General features: G+C 41.8%; 1 protein-coding gene across 1 annotated transcript in view; it reads right to left on the bottom strand.

Annotated features, from left to right (window-relative positions):
* The window catches only part of LOC124038656 (centrosome-associated protein 350-like), a 61,871-nt gene extending 38,499 nt beyond the window's left edge, over positions 1 to 23,372 (bottom strand). Inside the window, exon 1 of the mRNA XM_046354760.1 lies at positions 23,238 to 23,372. Coding sequence (XP_046210716.1) covers positions 23,238 to 23,372 — 135 coding nt within the window. The remainder of the gene's footprint in view (positions 1 to 23,237) is intronic.
* Positions 23,373 to 24,628: the final 1,256 nt, after the last annotated feature.

Genomic DNA, 24,628 nt, shown 5'->3' with positions numbered 1-24,628 from the left:
AAATCAACTTGGTTAGTTAGCTAGTATGCGATTAAACCCAACTCCACGATACATTTGGTGAATAATTATTCACAGAAACTGTCGCGTATTACAGTTTGAAGCACAACATCGGTCGGCTGCAAGTAGTTCTCATTGTCACTGCAAAGGAGAGGTGATCATTTGTAACCAATCTAGAAAAACTTACTATCCAGTTTTTTATTGAATATTAAAAACATACAATATACTTGCAGTGAAGCCGCTGAACAACTACATCACATTATTAGTCATCTAAGTGTATAGTTAGTTAGCCTAGCTAGTTTACTAATTGTTAACGTAAGTTAACGTTACCTAACTAATTATTTGCCAATCGGGGACTTACATGACATATAGTATAGCACATTTTATATTTAATCATAACTCTTCGGTAACTATGGGGATGCTTGTGCTGTGGGCTTGATAACATTAGCAAGCAAACATCCCCTGTTTCTAGCTGAAAGTGACAGCAGGCTACCACAGTTAGCTAGCTATGAAACTTTACTAACGCAATGTTCGCTAACAAGTGGCGTAATATTAGTTAACTTTGTAGTTAGAACGCTAACGATAGTTTGGGGCTTCGTTTAGATATAATTTTGCACAACTTCTAAAATATGCCAATCGTGGCTACATACCGGTCCGGGTGACGCTCCAAACTAGATGTCCATAGCTCGTGATGATGGTAATTTCTTGATGATGGACATAAAATCAGGCAACTTTTCCAAAACCGACCAAGGCCGCTGCTACTGCTACAGTAGCTAGCCTACTGTCAGATTTTTGCCAGCTATTAAACTAATTAGCTGCCGCCTCTTGTTAATGCCACAGGCTTGGAGAGTTTGGTTTTAGCTTCTATCAATAAATAGCTAACCACCTTCCCGTCTTTTCCTGGTTACAGTGTTGATATTCCCCGACATTTATGAGTTAGACTGTCCACCATTGACAAAATAACAACAGGAAACTGGTGACGTGTAAACTCGCGGGAGGTGGAAACGTGACTTCACAAAACAAGACTGGAGCCACAGGTTAAGTAATTCAAATCCTTGCTGGAGCCGTCTTTTTTAAAATTTATTTTTATTTTTTATTTTTTTATTAACAACAAATCAATACATAAAGCACATGAGGGAACACAAGCATACATAGATTACAAACAATGGACAATCGAGCTAGGGGGTACAATATCACATTACAATTACACAAGGTCCTTCTGTAGCTCAGTTGGTAGAGCATGGCGCTTGTAACGCCAGGGTAGTGGGTTCGATTCCCGGGACCACCCATACGTAGAATGTATGCACACATGACTGTAAGTCGCTTTGGATAAAAGCGTCTGCTAAAATGGCATATTATTTATTTATTTTATTATTTACAAGGACCTTAAGGGACATGCATATACTTACAATTCTAACAGCTTTTTTGTTAGTAGAGCACTTAACCGTCTTAAAATACAGTTCAATTTCTTTTTGTAGGGTACGAAAATGTGGTTTTCTGTTTGTAAATTTACATTTGTGTATATGAAATTTGGCCAAAAGAATAATGAAATTAATTACATAAAAATGTTTCCGCTTATTTCTATTGTATGTAAAGAATCCAAACAGTACATCTCTCCACAATTGTGTAAAATCTTCATAAATGTGTTCAATTATAAACCTACTGATGTCTTGCCACAGTTTTCTTACATGCATACAATGCAAAAAAAAGATGCAAAACTGTTTCTGGGTGGTCATTACAAAAGGAGCCATTTGAGTTGATGTTTTCCTTACACTTCTTCATATAGTGGTTGGCAGGATAATATTTATGAATAATTTTAAAGGAAACTTCCTTAATTTTGTTTACAAGTAGGTATGTGTGTGGCAACATCCAAACTTTTTCCCAACAGATATTATCAATAAATCCATTCCAATAAGGCATGACATAAGGTATAGATACAACATCCTGCTGAAACAAGGATCGTATCACTCTGTTTTTGAATGGACCAAAAGAGAAACAAATCTTTCCTACTGATGAGTCAACAGGGTCAATAGAAGGTAGGCTCTGAGGGTCAGGTCTTGACACGTTCCTGAATAACTTAGCAACACCTGAGGGAATAGCATCTAAAACAATTGCAAAATCTTTAGGTGTTACAGAGTTGAACCATTTATGAACGTGTGGCTGTGATAACTAGTGACGATTAATGGCCGAGTTCCTTTGCATTCCCAGTCTGGAAACTTCAGAAATGGTCCCCGTTTTTATTGTTTTATTTTGTATTGTTTTTATTCAACCTTTATTTAACTAGGCAAGTCAGTTTAAGAACCAATTATTATTTACAATGACGGCCCACCAAAAGGCAAAATAACTCCTGCGAGGATGAGGGCTGGGATTAAAAAATACATTTAATAAAAATATAGGACAAAACACACATTATGACAAGAGAGACAGCACAACACTACATAAAGAGAGACCTGAGAGGACAACATAGCATGGCAGCAACACAACATGACAATAACATGGCAGCAACACAACATGGTAGCAGAAAAAAACATGGTACAAACATTGTTGGTCACAGACAACAGCACAGAGGGAAAGAAGGTAGAGACAACAATACATCACGCAAAGCAGCCACAACTGTCAGTAAGAGTGTCCATGATCAAGTATTTGAATTAAGAGATTGAGATAAAACTGTCCAGTTTGAGTGTTTGTTGCAGCTCGTTCCGGTCTCTAGCTGCAGCGAACTGAAAAGACGAGTGACCCAGGGATGTGTGTGCTTTGGGGACTTTTAACAGAATGTGACTGGCAGAACAGGTGTTGTGTGTGGAGGATGAGGGCTGCAGTAGATATCTCAGATAGGGGGGAGTGAGGCCTAAGAGGGTTTTTATGAATAAGCATCAACTAGTGGGTCTTGAGACGGGTATACAGAGATGACCAGTTTACCGAGGAGTATAGAGTGCAGTGATGTGTTCTATAAGGAGCATTGGTGTCAAATCTGATGGCTGAATGGTAAAGAACATCTAGCCACTCGAGAGCACTCTTACCTGCTGATCTATAAATTATGTCTCCATAATCTAGCATGGGTAGGATGGTCATCTGAATCAGGGTATAGTTTGGCAGCTGGGGTGAAAGAGGAATGATTATGATAGAGGAAACCAAGTCTATATTTAACTTTAGCCTGTAGCTTTGATATGTGCTGTGAGAAGGACAGTGTACCGTCTAGCCATACACCAAAGTACTTGACTACCTCAAGCTCTAAACCCTCAGAGGTAGTAATCACAACTGTGTGGAGAGGGGCATTCTTCTTACCACATGACCTTTGTTTTGGAGGTGTTCAGAACCAGGTTAAGGGTAGAGAAAGCTTGTTGGACACTAAGAAAGCTTCGTTGTAGAGTGTTTAACACAAAATCCAGGGAGGGGCCAGCTGAGTATAAGACTGTATCATCTGCATATAAATGGAAGAGAGAGCTTCCAATTGCCTGGGCTATGTTGTTTATGTAAATTGAGAAGAGCGTGGGGCCTAGCATCGAGCCTTGGTGTACATCCTTGGTGACAGGCAGTGGCTTTGACAGCAGATGTTCTGACTTTATACACTGCACTCTTTGAGAGAGGTAGTTAGCAAACCAGGCCAAAGACCCATCAGAGACACTAAAACTCCTTAACCGGCCCACAGTCAAAAGACTACAATAGCCACAAGGCTGTTGACAATCCAAGCAGCCATGACTGCAGTTTTTTAATTAACATAACAGTCAACCTTTTTCCTGTAGTCTCAAAATGATTAGGCCTGAAAGTTTTTTTCCTTGTAATAACGCTTACTTTCGATTTCTACCTCAAATGGAGCGCACAAAAACATGTATTAAATCATATGAAAATGTAATTCAAATAAGTTGACTCATCCACATAAGTATACAAAATGCACAGGCATCGTCCAAGTTCAGACCATGTTCACATCAAGTATGACCTTCCTATTGGGAAAAATGCATGTGAATGCCCCTCCAACTCGTAAATACAACTAGGAAACTCGGGTATGATCTCTGGACCCCGATCTTTCCCACATGCGGAACTCTGGCGTCACGCATCACTGTAAAGGGCAAAAAACAATGCTGCGATTTCGGCTGTTAATGGTGAGAATGATTCTTGCATTTCTTCCGAGCCCCGAGCATGTGAACACTCCAAGTCTTTCGTCCGATGTAGACAAGCAATTCCTCCAATCACTCCTACATGACATAAATGCGGCATCAACTTTGCAACATGGTTTACTTTGTTTGGGTTAATGGCTAGGCTAATGGCTTCTACCTGAACACATGATAATAACCTGCAATTCACAGCTCCCATGTAGATGGTGATAATTAGCATAACTCTCGGTGCTTGGACCCTCTTTCCCTCAACAAACATTCCTTTGTTCATTGAGCAGTGCTGCTGCATGAGCTAGGCGGTGGAGAACAATTACAGTGCAGGAGGTGATCACTTCCATCAGTGGTTTAATTTATACTTAGCAAAAATGTAAACACAACAACTTCTAACATTTTACTGAGTTACAATTCATATCAGGAAATCAGTCAATTAAAATGAATTCATTAGGTCCTAATGAAGGCCCTAATCTATGGATTTCACATGACTGGGAAGGGGCGCAGCCATAGGTGGGCCTGTGAACATGGAACGGCATAGACCCACCCATTTGGTGAGCCATTCCCACCCACTAGGGAGGAGGCCTAGCAAATCAGAACAAATGTTTCCCCATAAATGGGCTTTATTACAGACAGAAATACTCCTTCGTTTCCTCAGCTGTCCCGGATGTGGAAGCCCTGGGCTGGCGTGGTTACACGTGGTCTGCGCTTGTGAGGCCGGTTGGACGCCCTGCCAACCTTGGAGGCTGAAAAGATTTGGCATGGGCCATCAGATCCTAAAAACGTTATTCAGCTGCACCATCAAAAGCATCTTGACTGGCTGCATCCCCGTTTGGTATGGAACTGCTTGGCATCCAACTACAAGGCGCTACAGAATATAGTGCGTATGTACTGGGCTGAGCTTCATACCATCCAGGACCTCTATACCACCTGCAGTGCTGGAATCCTGAACCAAATATTGTGTGTCATTAATTTATTGTAGCCACAAGACAGTGGTGATATAGCTTATAGCCATTTACAAACCATAGCACCCTATTTCAAGTTTTATTTGTCACATGCTCAAGTTCAGTGAAATGCTTGAAGAAGAAGACAATGCTCTGATTATTGGCTGATCGCCCCCAACTTATAGAAATCCCCACCCAGTTGACTACTTTAAAGAACTCACTGATTTGGACTGGCTTTATAGCTTGCTCATTAAGAAATGCAAAGAAGCAATGACTGAGAGCTGTTTTGGGGGTGTGGTTTGATGTGTGTGTGATATTGCAAACAGCCACCATACCAACTGTGTGATGCAGCATGACAATGTGAACATGATTGGTCAAGAATCCCAAGCGCAGAGTGTTATGAATTTTCTCATTTCTAGAGTAGTATCACAGATAGAACAATTTTGGCCCACCTACATTTTAGCTGGCCCTGCCATCAAAAGATTTCCGCCAATGCCACTATCTCAGAGCCAACCAAAGTTACCTTGCTAACTCCTCAAACTAAGTACATAGATGAGGGCTCTGGCCCGGAGACATATCTACAAGGCTGTGCCTCTGCAATCTCCAATCTCCGGTCACTCTGAGAAAATAAGGGAAACAGCACACATTTAGAACAGACACACAAACGGCAGAATGGTTAGATACAGTGGTTAGGTACTGACATATATCAGAGAGGAAAAGGCTAAATATTATCTATATTTAGATCATCTTTGTATATACTAAGATTTCATTTGAAAAATGTCCAACTATAATAGCTCGCCAATTTTAAAGAAAGAGTTTTAGTACCCTCTGCTGGATGGTCTCCTCGAACATCCATCATCCCACCCACCTTTCCTTTCTTCCAACAAGGAAATGATTCATGTTGTATAGGTAGAACCTTATGCCAGATCAGCAAAAAAAATTGCAGTATTTAGCAATAATAATAAGAGTCTGGTAGCAGCAGTTGTGATGTGTGTGTGTGTGTGGATGAGTGAATGTCTGTGTGGGTGTGCGAGTGAGTGAGTGCATGTGCGCTAAGGTCCGGAGAGTCAGTGCAGGTGTTCAGTCCACTGCAGGTGTTCAGTCCACTGCAGATGTTCAGTCCACTGCAGGTGTTCAGTCAACTTCAGGTGTTCAGTCCACTGCAGGTGTTCAGTCCACTGCAGGTGTTCAGTCCGGGACTCATAGCTACAGTTGAAGTCGGAAGTAATTGGTCAACCACAGGCTAGGGTTGGGTTATAAAACTACATCCTGTTCTTTGTTCTGTGGAGAGAATCACCGAGGAGAGAATCACTGAAGACAGGGGAGATGGACCATCTACCTTTCAGCATTACATCCATGATTTGTCCTCTTTGAATACACCTATTTACCTCCCCCTTATTTGCCCTGGGGTCTGTGTTATTTAAGAGTAACATCAACTGCTAACACTTGGTGCCGTGACCCGGATTAATTGGTCTTGAAAAACTAAACTGTGTGTTGATACAGGGAAAAGAAAGAGAGAGAGCTGAGCGCAACTCTCCAAGGGATTCAACTCTTAATCTCCTGATTGAATGTTAACATATTGTTGGGTGAGTCTAGACCAATGTCATTTAAAAAGAACCAAATCAGATTGAAATTAGTGCATGCAATGACTGATATGTACAGTTGAAGTCGGAAGTTTACATACGCTTAGGTTGGAGTCATTGAAACTCGTTTTTCAACCACCACAAATTTCTTGTAAACAAACTATAGTTTTGACAAGTCGGTTGGGACATCTACTTTGTGCATGACACAAGTAATTGTTCCAACAATTGTTTACAGACAGATTATTTCACTTATAATTCACTGTGTCACAATTCCAGTGGGTCAGAAGTTTACATACACTAAGTTGACTGTGTCATTAAACAGCTTGGAAAATTCCAGAAAATGATGTCATGGCTTTAGAAGCTTCTGATACGCTAATTGACATCATTTGAGACAATTGGAGGTGTACCTGTGGATGTAATTCAAGGCCTACCTTCAAACCCAGTGCCTCTTTGCTTGACATCATGGGAAAATCAAAAGAAATCAGCAAGACCTCAGAAAGAAAATTGTATTCAACCACAAAGACCAGGGAGGTTTTCCAATGCCTCACAAAGCAGGGCTCCTATTGGTAGATGATTTTTTAAAAATAAACAGACATTGAATATCCCTTTGAGCATGGGGAAGTTATTAATTACACTTTGGATGGTGTATAAATACACCCAGTCACAACAAAGATACAGGCATTGTTACCAACTCTTTTGCCAGAGAGGAAGGAAACCGCTCAGGGGTTTCACCATGATGCCAATGGTGACTTTAAAACTTTTACAGAGTTTAATGGCTGCGATAGGAGAAAACTGAGGATGGATAAAAACATTGTAGTTACTCCATAATACTAACCTAATTGACAGAGGGAAAAGAAGGAAGCCTGTACAGATTACAAATATTCCAAAACATGCATCCTGTTTACAACAAGGCACTAAAGTAATACTGCAAAAAATGTGACAAAGCAATTCAGTAAATGTCCTGAATACAAAATGTTATGTTTGGGGCAAATCCAATGCAACACATTACTGAGTAACACTCTCCATATCTTCAAGCATAGTGGTGGCTGCATCATGTCATGGGTATGCTTGTAATTGTTAAGGACTGGGGAGTTTTTCAGGATAAAAAGGAAACGGAATGGAGCTAAGCACAGGCAAAATTCTAGATGAAAACCTGGTTCAGTCTGCTTTCCACCATACTCTGGGAGATGAATTCACCTTTCAGCAGGACAATGGACTTAAACAAGGCCAAATCTACACTGGAGTTGCTTACCAAACATTTTCCTGAGTGGCCAAGTCCTTATATAGACACCTGTCTATATAAGGTCCCACAGTTGACAGATACCTTATTTACATAAGTATTTAGCTATGAGACTTGGAATTGAACTCAGGTGCATCCTTTTTACATTGATCATCCTTGAAGTTTCTACAACTTCATTGGAGTCCACCTGTGGTAAATTCAATTGATTGGACATGAAAAGCACACACCTGTCCATATAAGGTCCCATAGTTGACAGTGCATGTCAGAGCAAAAACCAAGCAATGAGGTTGAATGAATTGTACGTAGAGCCCCGAGACAGGATTGTGTCGAGGCACAATTGAATGAATTGTACTTAGAGCTCCGAGACAGGATTGTGTCGAGGCACAGATCTGGGGAAGACTCCCAAAACATTTCTGCAGCATTGAAGGACCCCAAGAACACAGTGGCCTCCATCATTCTTAAATGTAAGAAGTTTGGAACCTGCAAGACTCCTCCTAGAGCTGGCCACCTGGCCAAACTGAGCAATCGGGGAAGGGCCTTGGTCAGGGAGGTGACCAAGAACCCGATGTGGAGATGGGAGAACCTTCCAGACAGAGAACCATCTCTGCAGCACTTCACCAATTAGGTCTTTATGGTAGAGTGGTCAGACGGAAGCACCACCTCAGTAAAAGACACATGATAGTCCGCTTGGAGTTTGCCAAAAGGCAATTAAAGGACTCTCAGACCATGAGAAAAAAGATTCTCTGGTCTGATGAAACCAAGATTGAACTCTTTGGCCTGAATGCCAAGCGTCACGTCTGGAGGAAACCTGGCACCATCCCTACTGTGAAGCATGGTGGTGGCAGCATCAGCACCAGAGACTGGGAGACTAGTCAGGATCGAGGGAAAGATGAACGGAGAAAAGTACAGAGAGATCTTTGATGAAAACCTGCTCCAGAGCACTTAGGACCTCAGACTGAGTCGAAGGTTCACCTTCCAACGGGACACTTGAGCAAGGCCTTGAGCAAGGCACTTAACCCTAATTGCTCCTGTAAGTCTCTCTAGATAAAAGTGTCTCCTAAAATGTAAACATTTCAGGCAAGGCTGTGACTAGGTGGCAGTTCCACATGATGAACCCCCACAGGCCAGGCTCCAGTCCATTATTGCCGTCGCTATGTCTGCCCTGATGTTAAGCAGTTTTATTGACAGGGGTAAATGTTAATGTTTATACAGTTTATACAGTTCATCACACCATCTGACGAATCCTTCAATCTCTGCCTTGTAACTGTTAGTGTCAGAGCCTTTGTTTAAGAGCCAGAGGACAGCGATGTTGTCCGAGAACCTAATCACGTAGTTGTTGGGGTGCCTGCCGATGCAGTCATTTGTATACAACATGAGGAGGATAGGGGAACTAGGTGGAAGCAGCATTGGCAGCCATTACAGGTGTGAATTTTGAATAAGATGAGTATTGTGGTGGCAGCCTCATGTTATAGATATGACTGTTACCGGCAGGGACTGGGGAAAATGTTATAGGATCAAACTAAATATGAAAGGAGCAAAGGTCAAGTTAAAAGTATTCTGAAAACCTAGCTCTGCAATAGTTTTATTTTTCAATGGAACAATTACACAAATTGTAAAGCCAAAGTGGCTTTCCAAGAGCTTTTGAGTGTTCCTGAATGGTCTAATAGTCTCAGTCCTGACCTAAATCTGCTTGAAAATCAGTGACAAGCATTGAATCCTGTAGTCCATCAATGACTCCCAAACAAAATTATTGAGCTTGAGTAATTTTGACAAAACAATGGATATGTTGCCCTAAGAGTTGTGCAAGGTTAATATATTCTTATTCAAAATGATTTACAGCTGTAATGGCTGCCAGAGGTGCTTCCACCAAGTATTAACTCTGGGGTGTGAAGACATAAGCAATGAATACATTTACATTTCTTATTAATTTAAACACATTTCTATAATTTTTCTTTCTTTTTAAAAAAGAGGAGGAAGTTGTGTAGATCTATAGGAAAAAAACTTATTTTGTTCCTTTTTTAAATAATTTTAAGACAGCAAAATGCGAAGACTGTAATTAAAAGGGTGTTTGAACTTTCGCTAGTAACTGTATGAAGGAGCATGCAAATGCAATCCCGTCCCCATGAAGGTCATTATCATACATTTTTTTATATCAAAAATTAAATGATCATATCAAAATTCTAAATATTGATATCGATAATAAAAATGTATATCAGCAATTCAAATGATTGATATACATGTTTCTATAATTGATATACAAAATACAATTATTTATTTACCAAATTCAATGAATATATGTTAAAACGTCTTTCCATACCAGTATAGCCTACTGCTAAATGTTTGGTATTATGTGGCATGTGTTAATTTCACTATTTGGTCCCTATGGCATTGGAGTGCAGACTGAGAAAATATAAGAAATTGTTTAAAACGTGAGAGAGATTGCTCACAGGGGAGTCATGAATTGAACATATTAGCTAATGACTAAGAATTATGAGCTCCTTTTAAAACCAGAAACAACTGGGCAAAAACAGTTTGAATCACAGTTGGTCACGTCATTTCAACCAACAAAAAAAAAAATCTATATGATGACGTTGAATCAACATGGAACACTGATTGGAAATGCAAAAAGCCATCGCCATAAGGGCATTTAATAGTTTTATTTCTATTTTTACCTAAATACAATGACATGGTGACATTTTTTTATGATTTCACTTTGAATTCACGTTAATTGTTAATGCAACCAAATGTAAATCAAAACTAGACGTTGAACTGACGTCTGTGCCCAGTGGGAAGCTTATGTTTTTACCTGCATTTTCTATAGGCTACATAGGGAAGGTCTAATGCACACAGGACAATTACAAAAAGTGAATTATATTGAATTACAAATCATGTTTAAATACAATAATTAATAACTTGTCCATGGGCACTATTGTATGCCTATTACCTTTGGTTATATGAACAATGTGTTGGCAGTAAATTATTCATATTCTTAAATTGCCAAATACACTGACTCTCGCGGTCCCCTTGTGGTGAACAAACCTGAATGACTCCGTGAAACTCAGCAGACAGTCAATCTCTCATACAGTATATCCGCCCGGCTCTGTCTTTCCACCTCCTCTCAATCACAACAAGGAAATTATTCGATGAACATGAACGTTACCAAAGAACACTTTGTTTTTTAAGGAATCGAAGGAAAAATGGAGAGACAGACATTATCTTTAGGTAAAATTGTATTATAATTGTTTCTTTCAAAACTGTATTTTCAGTTAGAATGAATGGGAAGGCAAATAACCTGTTCGAATGTTGTACTTGTAGCTCTATCGACTGCCAATTTCACAGCTGTTTTCGGAAGTCATAACATATTTTTAGCTTTGTGCATTTTTCCCCATTTGAAAGCATAGGATATATACGTTTTTGTAATGGAGAGTCTAAACAGACAACTTTTGCGTTGCGTCGACAGTCGGCTACAAGGATGAGTCCAGGCACGTTTTTCATGGATTCATATTTAATTTCTTAGTTTACAATCAAAATTGAATAGCCCTGGCTGTATGACTTCGGTGAGGTTTCAGGACTTGATGTGTTGCCAGAGGGATTCGTGTAATGCTTTTGGTTGACAGCCACTAAACATTCTAATAACATTGTATGAGGTTTGCAATTGTAAGTCTATGCCGGGGAATGTTGGGACATTTTTGGATTGGACAAACTACATGTCATGCGATGCATCCAGTAAATAACTGCGCCTGATGACGTATTGGCGGCAAGCGCAATATAAACATCTGGGCTATACCTCAATGGATCTGACAAATTGTTGGCTACCCTACCCTCCCATTTGGCATTGTTGACTCCCATTCCCTTCATGGACGTCATCTCACAAGCTTTAGTTTAGATCCCTGTCATATGTGTCATAGCGCGATGAGCCCAGAAGAATGTACCGCACCTAAATAAAATCTCGCAGTTACACAGGACAAACATAGGTACAAGGAAATCATTAAAGAATGGACATTTTAATAACAAGTATCAATTAAGTGTAGTCGGAGGTACAGTCCGCCCACACTAAACTCAACTAATACCTCACATGAAGTGTAAACGGTATGTTAAACAGAAATTGCCCCTAAAAACCATCTTCTCGTTTAGAAAACAGCATCGATATCAGTCAGGAACATTTATTATACTGTCAATATTTACTACAAATTGTAAATAGGATATTTTGTGAGACTTGTGGTTGTGATTGCAACACAACATAAATTAAGGATGTGTGCCCACAGCTGGCTGCACACAAGTAATCATCAATTTGGATTGCAGCTGCACATGACCTGATCATGAACTGAACCAAAATATAAACCCAACAATTTCAAAGATTTTACTGAGTTACAGTTCATTTAAGAAAATTAGTCTATTGAAATAAACACAGTAGGCCCTAATCTATGGATTTCATATGACTGGGAATAGAGATGTGCATCTGTTGGTCACAGATACCTTAAAAAAAAATTTGGGTGTGGATCAGAAAACCAGTCAGTGTCTAGTGTATCAGAAAACCAGTCTGTGTCAGTGTGACCACCATTTGCCTCATACAACACAACACATCTCCTTCGCATAGAGTTGAGGAGGTTGTTGATTGTGTCCTGTGGAATGTTGTCCTACTCCTCTTCAATATCTGTGTGAAGTTGCTGGATATTGTTGGGAACTGGAATGCGCTGTCGTACACGTTGATCCAGAGCATCCCAAACATGCTCAGTGGGTGACATGTCTAGTGAGTATGTAGACCATGGAAGAACTGGGACATTTTCAGCCTCCAGGAATTGTGTACAGATCCTTGCGACACATTATCATGCTGAAACATGAGGTGATGACGACAGATGAATGCACAACATTGGGCCTCAGGATCTCGTCACGTTATATCTGTGCATTCAAATCGCCATCGATAAAATGCAATTGTGTTCGTTGTTCGTAGCTTATTCCTGCCCATACCATAACCCACCGCCACAATAGGGCCCTCTGTTCACAACGTTGACATCAGCAAACCGTTTCCCCTTGACACTATACACACGGTCTGTGGTTGTGAGACCAGTTGGACATCCTGCCAAATTCTCTAAAATTATGTTGGAGATGGTTTATGTTTGGGAAATTAACATTCAACTCTCTGGCAACAGCTCTGGTGGACATTCCTGCCAGCAGCATGCCAATTGCACGCTCCCTCAAAACATGAGACATCTGTAGAATTGTGTTGTGTGACAAAACTGCACATTTTAAAGTGGTCTTTTATTGTCCCCAGCACAAGTTGCACCTGTGTAATGATCAGGCAATTTGAGAGAAATAACCTTAAATAACGTTTTTTGTGCATATATGGAACATTTCTGGGATCTTTTTATTTTAGCTCATGAAACATGGAATGACCACAGTATAGGAGGAGACAAAAATCAACATAACCACTCTATATCCCTATTTTTAAAGTTTGAAGTTACGCATCATTACAGATCGGTTTGCTTGTATTTTAGGCAAGGGAGAGAATGGACGGTAGTTGAGATAAGATTGGACAGTGGAGTAGTCTAAGAATCCTGTCGAATCCAATGAGCAGTGAGTCACCTGCTTCCATTCACTTCACTTTGCACCCAGTGCTTCAAGTTCTGAAGTCATTATGTAGAAATGGCCTTGTACTAGCTCCACTGTCCAGTCCAGCTTGGGTGCTCTCGAAAGTACAGCCTACTTTAGTAAGGTTCCAAACATGGCCAAGTGCTTACGTAACTGTCTGTGTTTTTAAAGGTACTTTGTTTTGGTCGTGCTTTTCAAAGGTCTTCGTGTTTCATTGAGTGGAGTGTTTCATGATGAGTGCATTAACCCAGGCTTTACCGACATGAATTCAATAGTCTTCATAACGAAGGAGGCACAGACTAGATCATGGGAAGAGAACCATTCCAACACAATAAGAGAGGTGGGTAAAAGCAATGATTACCACAGCTAGACAGAGGAGGATAAATAATTTAAAGACAATACAATGAAATGAGCTAGGACTTCTAATAACTCAATCTAATAACTTCATAGAGTCCCATCTAAAGCACTGAAAATCCAATATAGTGCATGCCAAATTATTATTTTTTGGAGTCACTGTCGTAGACATTATTCAGACTTTGCATTATCCGTTTCAAAATATGCATAAGTACATTTGTAGCATCATGATAGTATCAGTTGTTTACCAACTCATGATATGTGTGTAGTGATGTGGTAATTACATTCATTTTAGCTATAGCATGTTTACTTTGAAGTCTGCTGAGGTTGACAGCGAAGCAGCAGCTAGAATAATTTGTGTTTGGATGAAAGATGACAGTCCTTTAGGCTCAGTGTGCTTATTGAGTAATAACCCAATAACATCACTGCACAGCCCTGAACCTGGGGTCAAAACTTCCAATTCTCTTGATTGTTGCAAGATTAAATAAAATAGACTGCTCTTAGGTGTTTAAGGCCATGTCTAGATTTGACAGTTCATGCAGCTTTAGTATCCAAGTTCTGATCATGGGAATGACGAACGTGTCACGAGTCTACCATATCCACAGTGTGTCCTGATTCCCTTTTCCTCGCTATATTCAAATGCCAGTATGCATTCTACAAACGGTGGAATAGGCTAAATATGATAACACAACAACGAGCGCAGTAGCTAACTAGCCAGCTAACCTCTGTAGCTAGCCATCAAGCTAGCAAGCAATGCTAAAGGGATCGAAAACTGGTTAGCATAACTCTAGCCAAACAAATAATAGTTTTTCAAAATATTAGCTAGCTGGCTAGCATTTATGAGGCCAGCAAACACATTCCTCACATGCTTAGGAACGTATTTCCTCCAACGTTTTAATGAAAAGTTGCATGTCGGTCCCAAAACACAAGTTTTCTAGAGTACTGATGACATTGCCCATTGTATGTACTTTCGGTAGCCTGATTGAGTCCAGACTGAGGAGAAATACTCTCACACACAATGCATCCCTGACCACCTCCTGAATTGGTCAGCCAGATCTGAACACAATCAGACCAGAAAGAAACTTTTCAATGCGATCTTTGTATCGTGATTGCAGAAGTCGCATGTAAGAGTCAAGTGTAAACACAACTTAATTATTAATTCATTTAGGAAGGAGAACAGAATACCAATGTCTTCACATTGACATCAATGACAATATCGCACTTTGTGATTATTGGATTTGATTATTATGTTTGTCCTGGTGACAATCAGAATCTCTAAATGTGCAAATGAAAGTCACTTCTGATGAGAGAAGACATCCGGAAGTTGAGCAATGTGTTTTCACTCTACCGGTTATGTTGCTAAACCAAGTTTGTGAGATCAGACAGATGGATTTCTCAGAGGCCATTTCCATGGTCCCTTCAATCCAAGGACAAACCTAAGCACAGTCTCCAGTAAAACAGAGTCCTGACTCAAAATGTATTAACAGTTGCCCTCTTTCATTCAAGTTATAGCATTCCACTTTATTAGATTAGACTGATTTTATTCAAGAGAGTACTTTAATAGGCCATTTCTTCAAAATGTGACCTATGCATTTCTTAGTGAAAGACATTTGACAAACAGATCTGTTTACAGACGGTATTTCATTGATACAGTTCTTCTCTCTTCTACCCCCGAAGCAATACTGAAAAATGACTTATTTTACAAGCACAGCATGCTGCTTTTGGCTCGTGTTTGCCTGATTCTGTAGCGTAGCCAGTTCACAGTTGCCATTTTTATATAAGAGCCTCTCCATGCCTCCTCCCTTCACCACTCCCCATGGCTAAGCTAACTGACATGTTCATGATGTGTCGCCATACATATGTGTGAACCCTGACAGGTGTGGGATTAGGGGTGTAAAACATAAGTCAGAAATCCAATTGAGTACTTATTAATTTGACTATTTTTAGCTTTAGAGCAGTAAAGCAAGACATCTGACCTTAGTGTGAGAACTCCTGGACAGAAAGAGCTTGTGTTTTATTGAAGGTTTGATTGCATCAGGACCTATTGGTCCTGTAATGTGATTTGTCATGGTGTTAGAAGAAACTAGGTGTGTATACAGTGCATTCTGAAATTATTCAGACCCATTGCCTTCTTCCACATTTTGTTATGTTACGGGCTTATTCCAAAATGTATTCAATTCAATTTTTTGCTAATCAATCTACATACAATATCCCATAATGACACAGTGAAAACAGGTTTTTAGAAATGTTTCCAAATTTCAAAACAGAAATACCTTATTTACATAAGTATTCAGACCCTTTGCTATGAAACTTGAAATTTAGTTCAGATGCATCCTGTTTCCATTGATAATCCTTGCAATGTTTCTACAACTTGATTGGAGTCCACATGTGGTAAATTCAATTGAATGGACATGATTTGGAAAGGCATGTATTGTCATATTATGTCTTTTTCCTGTTCTTTCTCTTCACTCCGTCTCCCTCTGCTGGTCGTATTGGGTTACCTTCTCTTCCTCTCCTTCCCCCAGCTGTTCCTCATCTTCTCTAACTACCTCGTTCACCCTTTTCCCACCTGTTCCCTTTTTCCCTCTGATTAGGTCTCTATTTCTCTCTCTGTTCCTGCTTCTGTCTTTGTCAGATTCTCGTTTGAGTTTCTCATGCCAGAACCAAACTATCTTCTCGTTTGCTTCACCCTTGTCCCGTTCCTTGTCCCGTCCTGTCGGAATCTGCCTGTTCATCTGATGCTACGTGTGATCAGGTACCTCTGTCCTCTACGACCCACGCCTACCCAGAGAGACCAGCAGTCTGTCGCCGCTAACCCAGCTATTCTCCTCTGCTGCTGAGAAGGGGACTCTTCTGAAAATATCAGAAGGACTTTATGATTCATTTGTCGCCCTCTCTGCGGGTTGTCTATTTTGCCATTATCTGAAGAGGATCTATGTCTTCCCTGTGTTTTGACATTAAAGGACTCTGTATTTGTTAAACCGCTTTTGGGTCCTCACTCACGTGCATAACAACCTGTCCATATAAGGTCCCACAGTTGACAGTGCATGTCAGAGCAAAAACCAAGCCATGAGGTTGAAGGAATTGTCCGTAGAGCTCCCAGACAAGATTGTGTCAAGGCACAGATCTGGGGAAGGCTCCCAAAACATTTCTGCAGCGCACCATTAAAGGTCCCCATCAGAACCACCAAGACTCTTCCTAGAGCTGACTGGCCAGCCAAACTGAGCAATCATGGAAGAAGGGCCTTGGTCAGGGAGGTGACCAAGAACCTGATTGTCCATCTGACAGAGCTCCAGAGTTCCTCTGTGAAGATGGGAGAACCTTCCAGAATCACAACCATCTCTGCAGCACTCCACCAATACGGCCTTTATGGTAGAGTGGCCAGACGGAAGCCAATTCTCAGTAAAAGGCACATGAACGCCCGCTTGCAGTTTGCCAAAAGGTACCTAAAGGACTCAGACCATGAGAAACAAGACTCTCTGGTCTGATGAAACCAAGATTGAACACTTTGGCCTGAATGCCAAGCATCACGTCTGGAGGAAACCTGGTACGATCCCTACGGTTAAGTATGGTGGTGGCAGCATCATGCTGTGGGGATGTTTTTAAGCGGCAGGGACTGGGAGACAATTCAGGATCGAATGAAAGGTGACCAGAGCAAAGTACAGAGAGATCCTTGATGAAAACCTGTTCCAGAGCTCTCAGGACCTCAGACTGGGGCAACGGTTACCTTTCAACAAGACAACGACCCTAAGCACACAGCCAAGACAATGCAGGCGTGTCTTAGGAACAAGTCTCTGAATATCCTTGAGTGGCCCAGCCAGAGCCCGGATTTGAACCTAATCCAACATCTCTGGAGAGACCTGAAAATAGCTGTGCAGTGATGCTCCCCATTCAACCTGACAGACCTTGAGAGGATCTGCAGAGAAGAATGGGAGAAACTCCCCAGATACAGGTGTGCCAAGCTTGCAGCCACAAACCCAAGCAGAATCAAGACTGTAATCACTACCAAAGATGCTTCAACAAAGCACTGAGTAAGGGTTCTGAATACTTATGTAAATGTGATATTTTTTATTTGATAAATCTCCTAAAAAAACTGTTTTTGCTTTGACATTATGGGGTATTGTGTGTTGATTGATGGTGAAAAAAACAACTTAATACATTTTGGAATACGGCGTAAGGTAACATAATGTGGAAAAAGTCAAAGGGCCTGAATACTTTCTGAATGCACTGTATGTCCACTTAGTGTCTGGATGTGATAGTTTTAAAGTCAGCTAAAATTGAAGGTAGTCAATGAGAAGTTCAGTATCCGCATCTCACAATACCACATACAACCTTACGTTCCAGTGTGTTCTATGATGAGAGTTATGGTGGTATGATGCTTTTTGTGAATCCACAGTATATGTTGTGTAGATAATGTTGCTATAACATGTACATTCACTAACCTGATGCTCTTGACACTTCCTATAATTATTTGGACCTAATCATTATCGTTTTTCTGTGGGTTTTAATGTCTACAGGTCATCGTGTTATGTGCCATGCTGTCAAACAAACAGCAGTATCCGAGTGGGAGCACAGACCTTTTCTGTTCATCCTCTGCAGAAAGACTGACAGAAACATTTTATTTAAAAAATGATCTATTTTTTTTTACAATGAGACCTTTCACTGTAAGAGAGTTAACCTTCTGAGTCTGGTTGTAAAGTAACTAAACCACATTGGTGATATAGCTGAACCTTGTTCACCTTTGAGCACAATACATCTAGGGAGCTGAAAGATACATTTGCAGTCAATTCACTGTGTATATCAGGGGCAATGCAATAATCTGACTGAGTTCATCAGGGAGTATTGTTCCCACTGTGACTATTAAAACCTACTCCAACCAAAAATATGGGTAGATGGGCAGTATTTGCACAAAGCTAAAAGCGTGAACCACTGCATTTAACCACGGCAAGGTGACTGGGAATATGGTTGAATACAAACAGTGCAATTATGCCCTCCATAAGGCAATCAAACAGGCAAAACGTCAGTACAGAAGTGGAGTCGCAATTCAACGGCTCAGACACGAGACATATGTGGCAGGGATCCAGACAATCAGTGACTACAAAGTGAAAACTTATCACGTCGCGGACACTGACATCTTGCTACTGGACAAGCTAAACACCTTCTTCGCCCGCTTTGAGGATAACACGGTGCCACCGACGGAGGCCGCTCCCAAGGATTGTGGGCTCTCGTTCTCCGTGGCTGACGTGAGTAAGACATTTAAGAGTGTTAACTCTCGCAAGGCTGCCGGCCCAGACAGCATCCCTCGCCGCATCCTCAGAGCATGCGCAGTCCAGCTGGCTGGAGTGTTTAAGGGCATATTCAATCTCTCCCTATCCCAGTCTGCTGTACCCACAAGAAAGCAAAGGTAACTGAACTAAATCGCCCCGTAGCACTCACTTCTGTCATCATGAAGTGAGAAGCTAGATAAGGTTCATATCACCTCCAACTTACCAGACCCCTATTCCCACTTAAATTTTCATACTGCCCCAATAGATCCACAGACGATGCAATCGCCATCGCACTGCCCACTGCCCTATCCCATTTGGACAAGAGGAATATCTATGTAAGAATGCTGTTCATTGACTACAGCTCAGCCTTCAACACCATAGTACCTTCCAAGCTCATCATTAAGTTCAGGGCCCTGGGTCTGAACCCCGCCCTGTGCAACTGGGTCCTGGACTTCCTAACGGTGGTGAAGATAGGAAACATCCCCTCCACTATGCTGATCCTCAACACAGGGGCCCCGCAAGGGTGCATGCTCAGCCCCCTCCTGTACTCCCTGTTCACTCATGACTGTGTGGCCACGCACGCCTCCAACTCAATTATCAAGTTTGCAGACGACACAACAGTAGTAGGCCTGATTACCAACAATGACGAGACAGCCCACAGGGAGGTGAGGGCCCTGGTGGAGTGGTGCCAGGAAAAAAACCTCTCCCTCAACGTCAACAAAACAAAGGAGCTGATCGTGGACTTCAGGAGACAGCAGAGGGAGTATGCCCCCATCCACATCGACAGGGCTGCAATGGAGAAGGTGGAAAGCTTCAAGTTCCTCTGCGTAGACATCACTGACAATCTGAAATGGTCCACCCACACAGACAGTGTGGTGAAGAAGGCGCAACAGCGCCTCTTCAACCTCAGGAGGCTGAAGAAATTTGGCTTGTCCCCAAAGACCCTCACACACCTTTACAGATGCACCATTGAGAGTATCGTGTTGGGCTGTATCACCGCCTGGTACGGCAACTGCACTGCCCGCAACCACTGTGCTCTCCAGATTGTGGTGAGGTCTGCTCAACGCTTCACCAGTGGCACACTGCCTGCCCTCCAGGACACCTAAAGCACCGGATGTCATAGGAAGGCCAAAAAAAATCATCAAGGACATCAACCACCCGAGCCACGGCCTGTTCACCCCGCTATCATCCAGATGTTGAGGTCAGTACAGGTGCATCAAAGCTGGGACCGAGAGACTTAAAAACTGCTTTTATGTCCATCAGACTGTTAAATAGCCATCACTAGCTCGCCTCCACCCAGGACCCTGCCCTGAAGTTAAATCACTGTCTCTAACCGGCTACCCTACACCTTAGAGGCTGCTGCCCTATGTATATAGACATCACTGGTCAGTTTTATAATGGAACACGGGTCACTTTAATTTTTACATACAGTTTTACTCATTTCATATGTAAATACTGTATTCTAGTAAATGCCATCCTATTCAAATATTGCTGTATTTAGCTACTATTCTACCCTACGTATTCTCCAGATATACTAAATATTCTATCCACATACTGTCCATAATGTCTATACATCCCCTCACATATATTATATATATTTGTACTCCGAACTCCGACATTGCTCGTCCTAATATTGATATATTTCTTAATTCCATTATTTTACTTTGAAATGTGTGTATTGTTGTGAATTGTTAGATATTACTGCACTGTCGGAGCTTGGAACACAAGCATTTTGCCACACCCACAATAACATCTGCTAAATATGTGTATGCGACCAACTTTAAAAAATTTTGATCTATTTACTTAATGTGTTTTCATCCTGAAACAAGATGTGAGTCATGTGTGTGGCAAGTCCCTCAGTAGGTATATTCTACTCTGAATCAAATTGCACATGCTGTTTGTTCATTGCAACGTAATGCTGAGGATTTGTGGTGGCACAAGGACAGGGACTGGGTGCCAAGTGCAAAATTGTGCTTTGCAAGAAGAGCATCCACAAAATGTAGTTCAGTTGGACGACCCACACAGCAGACCAATAATAATTGTCAGCTCAATGAATCTCTGAGTACACTTAGTATACCAAACATGATTTATTATTTACTATTTGTTGCCTTACCGCCCTTTTCCTACCTCATTTGCACATGCTGTACATAGACTTTTTCTACTGTATTATTGATTGTATGTTTGTTTATTCCACGTGTAACTCTGTGTTGTTGTATGTGTCGAACTGCTTTGCTTTATTACATTTACATTTAAGTCATTTAGCAGACGCTCTTATCCAGAGCGACTTACAAATTGGTGCATTCACCTTATGACATCCAGTGGGACAGTCACTTAACAATAGTGCATCTAAAACTTAGGGGGGGGGTGAGAGGGATTACTTATCCTATCCTAGGTATTCCTTAAAGAGGTGGGGTTTCAGGTGTCTCCGGAAGGTGGTGATTGACTCCGCTGTCCTGGCGTCGTGAGGGAGTTTGTTCCACCATTGGGGGGCCAGGGCAGCGAACAGTTTTGACTGGGCTGAGCGGGAGCTGTACTTCCTCAGTGGTAGGGAGGCGAGCAGGCCAGAGGTGGATGAACGCAGTGCCCTTGTTTGGGTGTAGGGCCTGATCAGAGCCTGGAGGTACTGAGGTGCCGTTCCCCTCACAGCTCCGTAGGCAAGCACCATGGTCTTGTAGCGGATGCGAGCTTCAACTGGAAGCCAGTGGAGAGAACGGAGGAGCGGGGTGACGTGAGAGAACTTGGGAAGGTTGAACACCAGACGGGCTGCGGCGTTCTGGATGAGTTGAAGGGGTTTAATGGCACAGGCAGGGAGCCCAGCCAACAGCGAGTTGCAGTAATCCAGACGGGAGATGACAAGTGCCTGGATTAGGACCTGCGCCGCTTCCTGTGTGAGGCAGGGTCGTACTCTGCGGATGTTGTAGAGCATGAACCTACAGGAACGGGCCACCGCCTTGATGTTGGTTGAGAACGACAGGGTGTTGTCCAGGATCACGCCAAGGTTCTTGGCGCTCTGGGAGGAGGACACAATGGAGTTGTCAACCGTGATGGTGAGATCATGGAACGGGCAGTCCTTCCCCGGGAGGAAGAGCAGCTCCGTCTTGCCGAGGTTCAGCTTGAGGTGGTGATCCGTCATCCACACTGATATGTCTGCCAGACATGCAGAGATGCGATTCGCCACCTGGTCATCAGAAGGGGGAAAGGAGAAGATTAATTGTGTGTCGTCTGCATAGCAATGATAAGAGAGACCATGTGAGGTTATGACAGAGCCAAGTGACTTGGTGTATAGCGAGAATAGGAGAGGGCCAAGAACAGAGCCCTGGGGGACACCAGTGGTGAGAGCGCGTGGTGAGGAGACAGATTCTCGCCACGCCACCTGGTAGGAGCGACCTGTCAGGTAGGACGCAATCCAAGCGTGGGCCGCGCTTGCAAATGAGAACTTGTTCTCAACTAGCCTACCTGGTTAAAATAAAGGTGAAATCAAAAATCAAATAATATTAGGAACACCCGGGGGCATGGACTCTAGAAGGTGTCGAAAGTATTCCACAGAGATGCTGGTGCATGTTGACGACAATGCTTCCCAGAGTTGTGTCAAGTTGGCTGGAGACTGTTGAGCATGAAAAACCCAGTGGTGTTGCAGTTCTTGACAGAAACTGCCTGGCCTCTACTACCATACCCTATTTAAAGGCACTTTCATTTTTGTCACACATACACAATCCATGTCTTAATTATTTCAAGGCTTAAAAATACTTCTTTAACCTGCCTCCACCCCTTCATCTACACTGACTAAAGTGGATTTATCAAGTGACATCAATAAGGGATCATAGCTTTACCCTGGATACACCTGGTCAGTCTATGTCATTGAAAGAGTAGGTGTTCTTAATGTTTTGTATACAGCACCTGCTTTTAATCTTCAAAAGGGGATGTCAATAGCACTCAAATATTTCCCCTCGGGTGCCTTTTCTGGAAATTACATAAACTTTTAAATGTATGATATATACCAGTAAATGCTAACTAAGGTAACAATGGGTATGCAAACCAGATATTGTAAAGGTTTAGTCTGAAGTGTTGGTTAGTACTCAATTTGTGAGGCACAATTGTCATCATGTGCTGTTCGCATCAGTGGCGTAAACATGGGTGGGCCTGGGTGGTCAGAGGCCCACCCACTGGGGAGCCATGCCCTGACAGCCCACCCACTGGGGAGCCATGCCCTGACAGCCCACCCACTGGGGAGCCATGCCCTGACAGCCCACCCACTGGGGAGCCATGCCCTGACAGCCCACCCACTGGGGAGCCATGCCCTGACAGCCCACCCAGTTAGATTGATGTGGTTTAAGCATTGTTGTGGACTTACACCATCACATGTTTATATTTCTTCTATAGAAAAAGTGGGATTTTGAGAGTGAAAATCTGACAAATCTATATAAAAAGCAGCTGTCACACACAGCAAGATGTTAAAGGATAAGCAGTCCATAAACTCGGACATAATAAGCCTGTAGGTCCCAATTATAAGAATACAAAAACACAACCGTTAAGCATTTCCCAATCGAAATGAACACCCATTACTTCCCATTGCAAAAAAAACAGTTTACATTTAGCACACAAAGTAAAGTTTAAAGTGGAACTGACAATGTTTTAACTACTTTGCATATATGAAACAAACAGAAAATCCTTTCCTGCGCTTTCCTGCTCTATATTGCTATAGAATTTTCCCAAACATTCTAAGAATATATGAAAATGACCATATTTAAGGAGTCACTTGTGAGATTTTGTTTTTTTAAGTGTCATATTTTTCCTGGGGGTGTATATAAACAGGTTTTACCTTGTCAGCTCGGGGATTTGATCTAGCAGCCTTTCGGTTACTGGCCCAATGCTCTACCCAGTTGGCTACCTGCCCCCCAAAGAGATGGCAAACAACAGGAAGCGCGCTGCAATAAAAATCACAGTTCCACTCACCTTCTCCCTTATTCCTGAAAAGGGAGAAGCTAACAAATTTGCAACATCCACTTTGATAAAACCTGCTGCAGCTGCTGCAAACTAGCCAACAACAAAAGCTAGCTAGCTAGACCGTGGGAAAACTGCTGCTCGATTTGCGCAGTGACCTTTTGACCTTCAAAAAGGCAGAATCCATATGTTGTTCTGAAATACTGCACATTTCGAACTCTTATTATGGTGGTGATTTACAATCATGGTTTTGAATTGGTCTTGAATTTTTCTGGTCTCGGTCTTGACTCGATCTTGGACCCCTTGTCCCCCTCTCTGTCTCAGTCGTGACTCTGTCCTTTCCCCCCTCCGGTCTTGGTCTTGACTCGGTCTGAATACTTCTGAATACTTATGTAAATGTGATATTTTTTATTTGATAAATCTCCTAAAAAAACTGTTTTTGCTTTGACATTATGGGGTATTGTGTGTTGATTGATGGTGAAAAAAACAACTTAATACATTTTGGAATACGGCGTAAGGTAACATAATGTGGAAAAAGTCAAAGGGCCTGAATACTTTCTGAATGCACTGTATGTCCACTTAGTGTCTGGATGTGATAGTTTTAAAGTCA

The sequence above is a fragment of the Oncorhynchus gorbuscha genome, linkage group LG06, assembly GCF_021184085.1.
Source record: "Oncorhynchus gorbuscha isolate QuinsamMale2020 ecotype Even-year linkage group LG06, OgorEven_v1.0, whole genome shotgun sequence".
In the NCBI taxonomy this organism is placed as follows: Eukaryota; Metazoa; Chordata; class Actinopteri; order Salmoniformes; family Salmonidae; genus Oncorhynchus; species Oncorhynchus gorbuscha.
The sequence above is the reverse complement of the archived record's forward strand: the minus strand, read 5'-3'. Positions and strand labels throughout refer to the sequence as shown.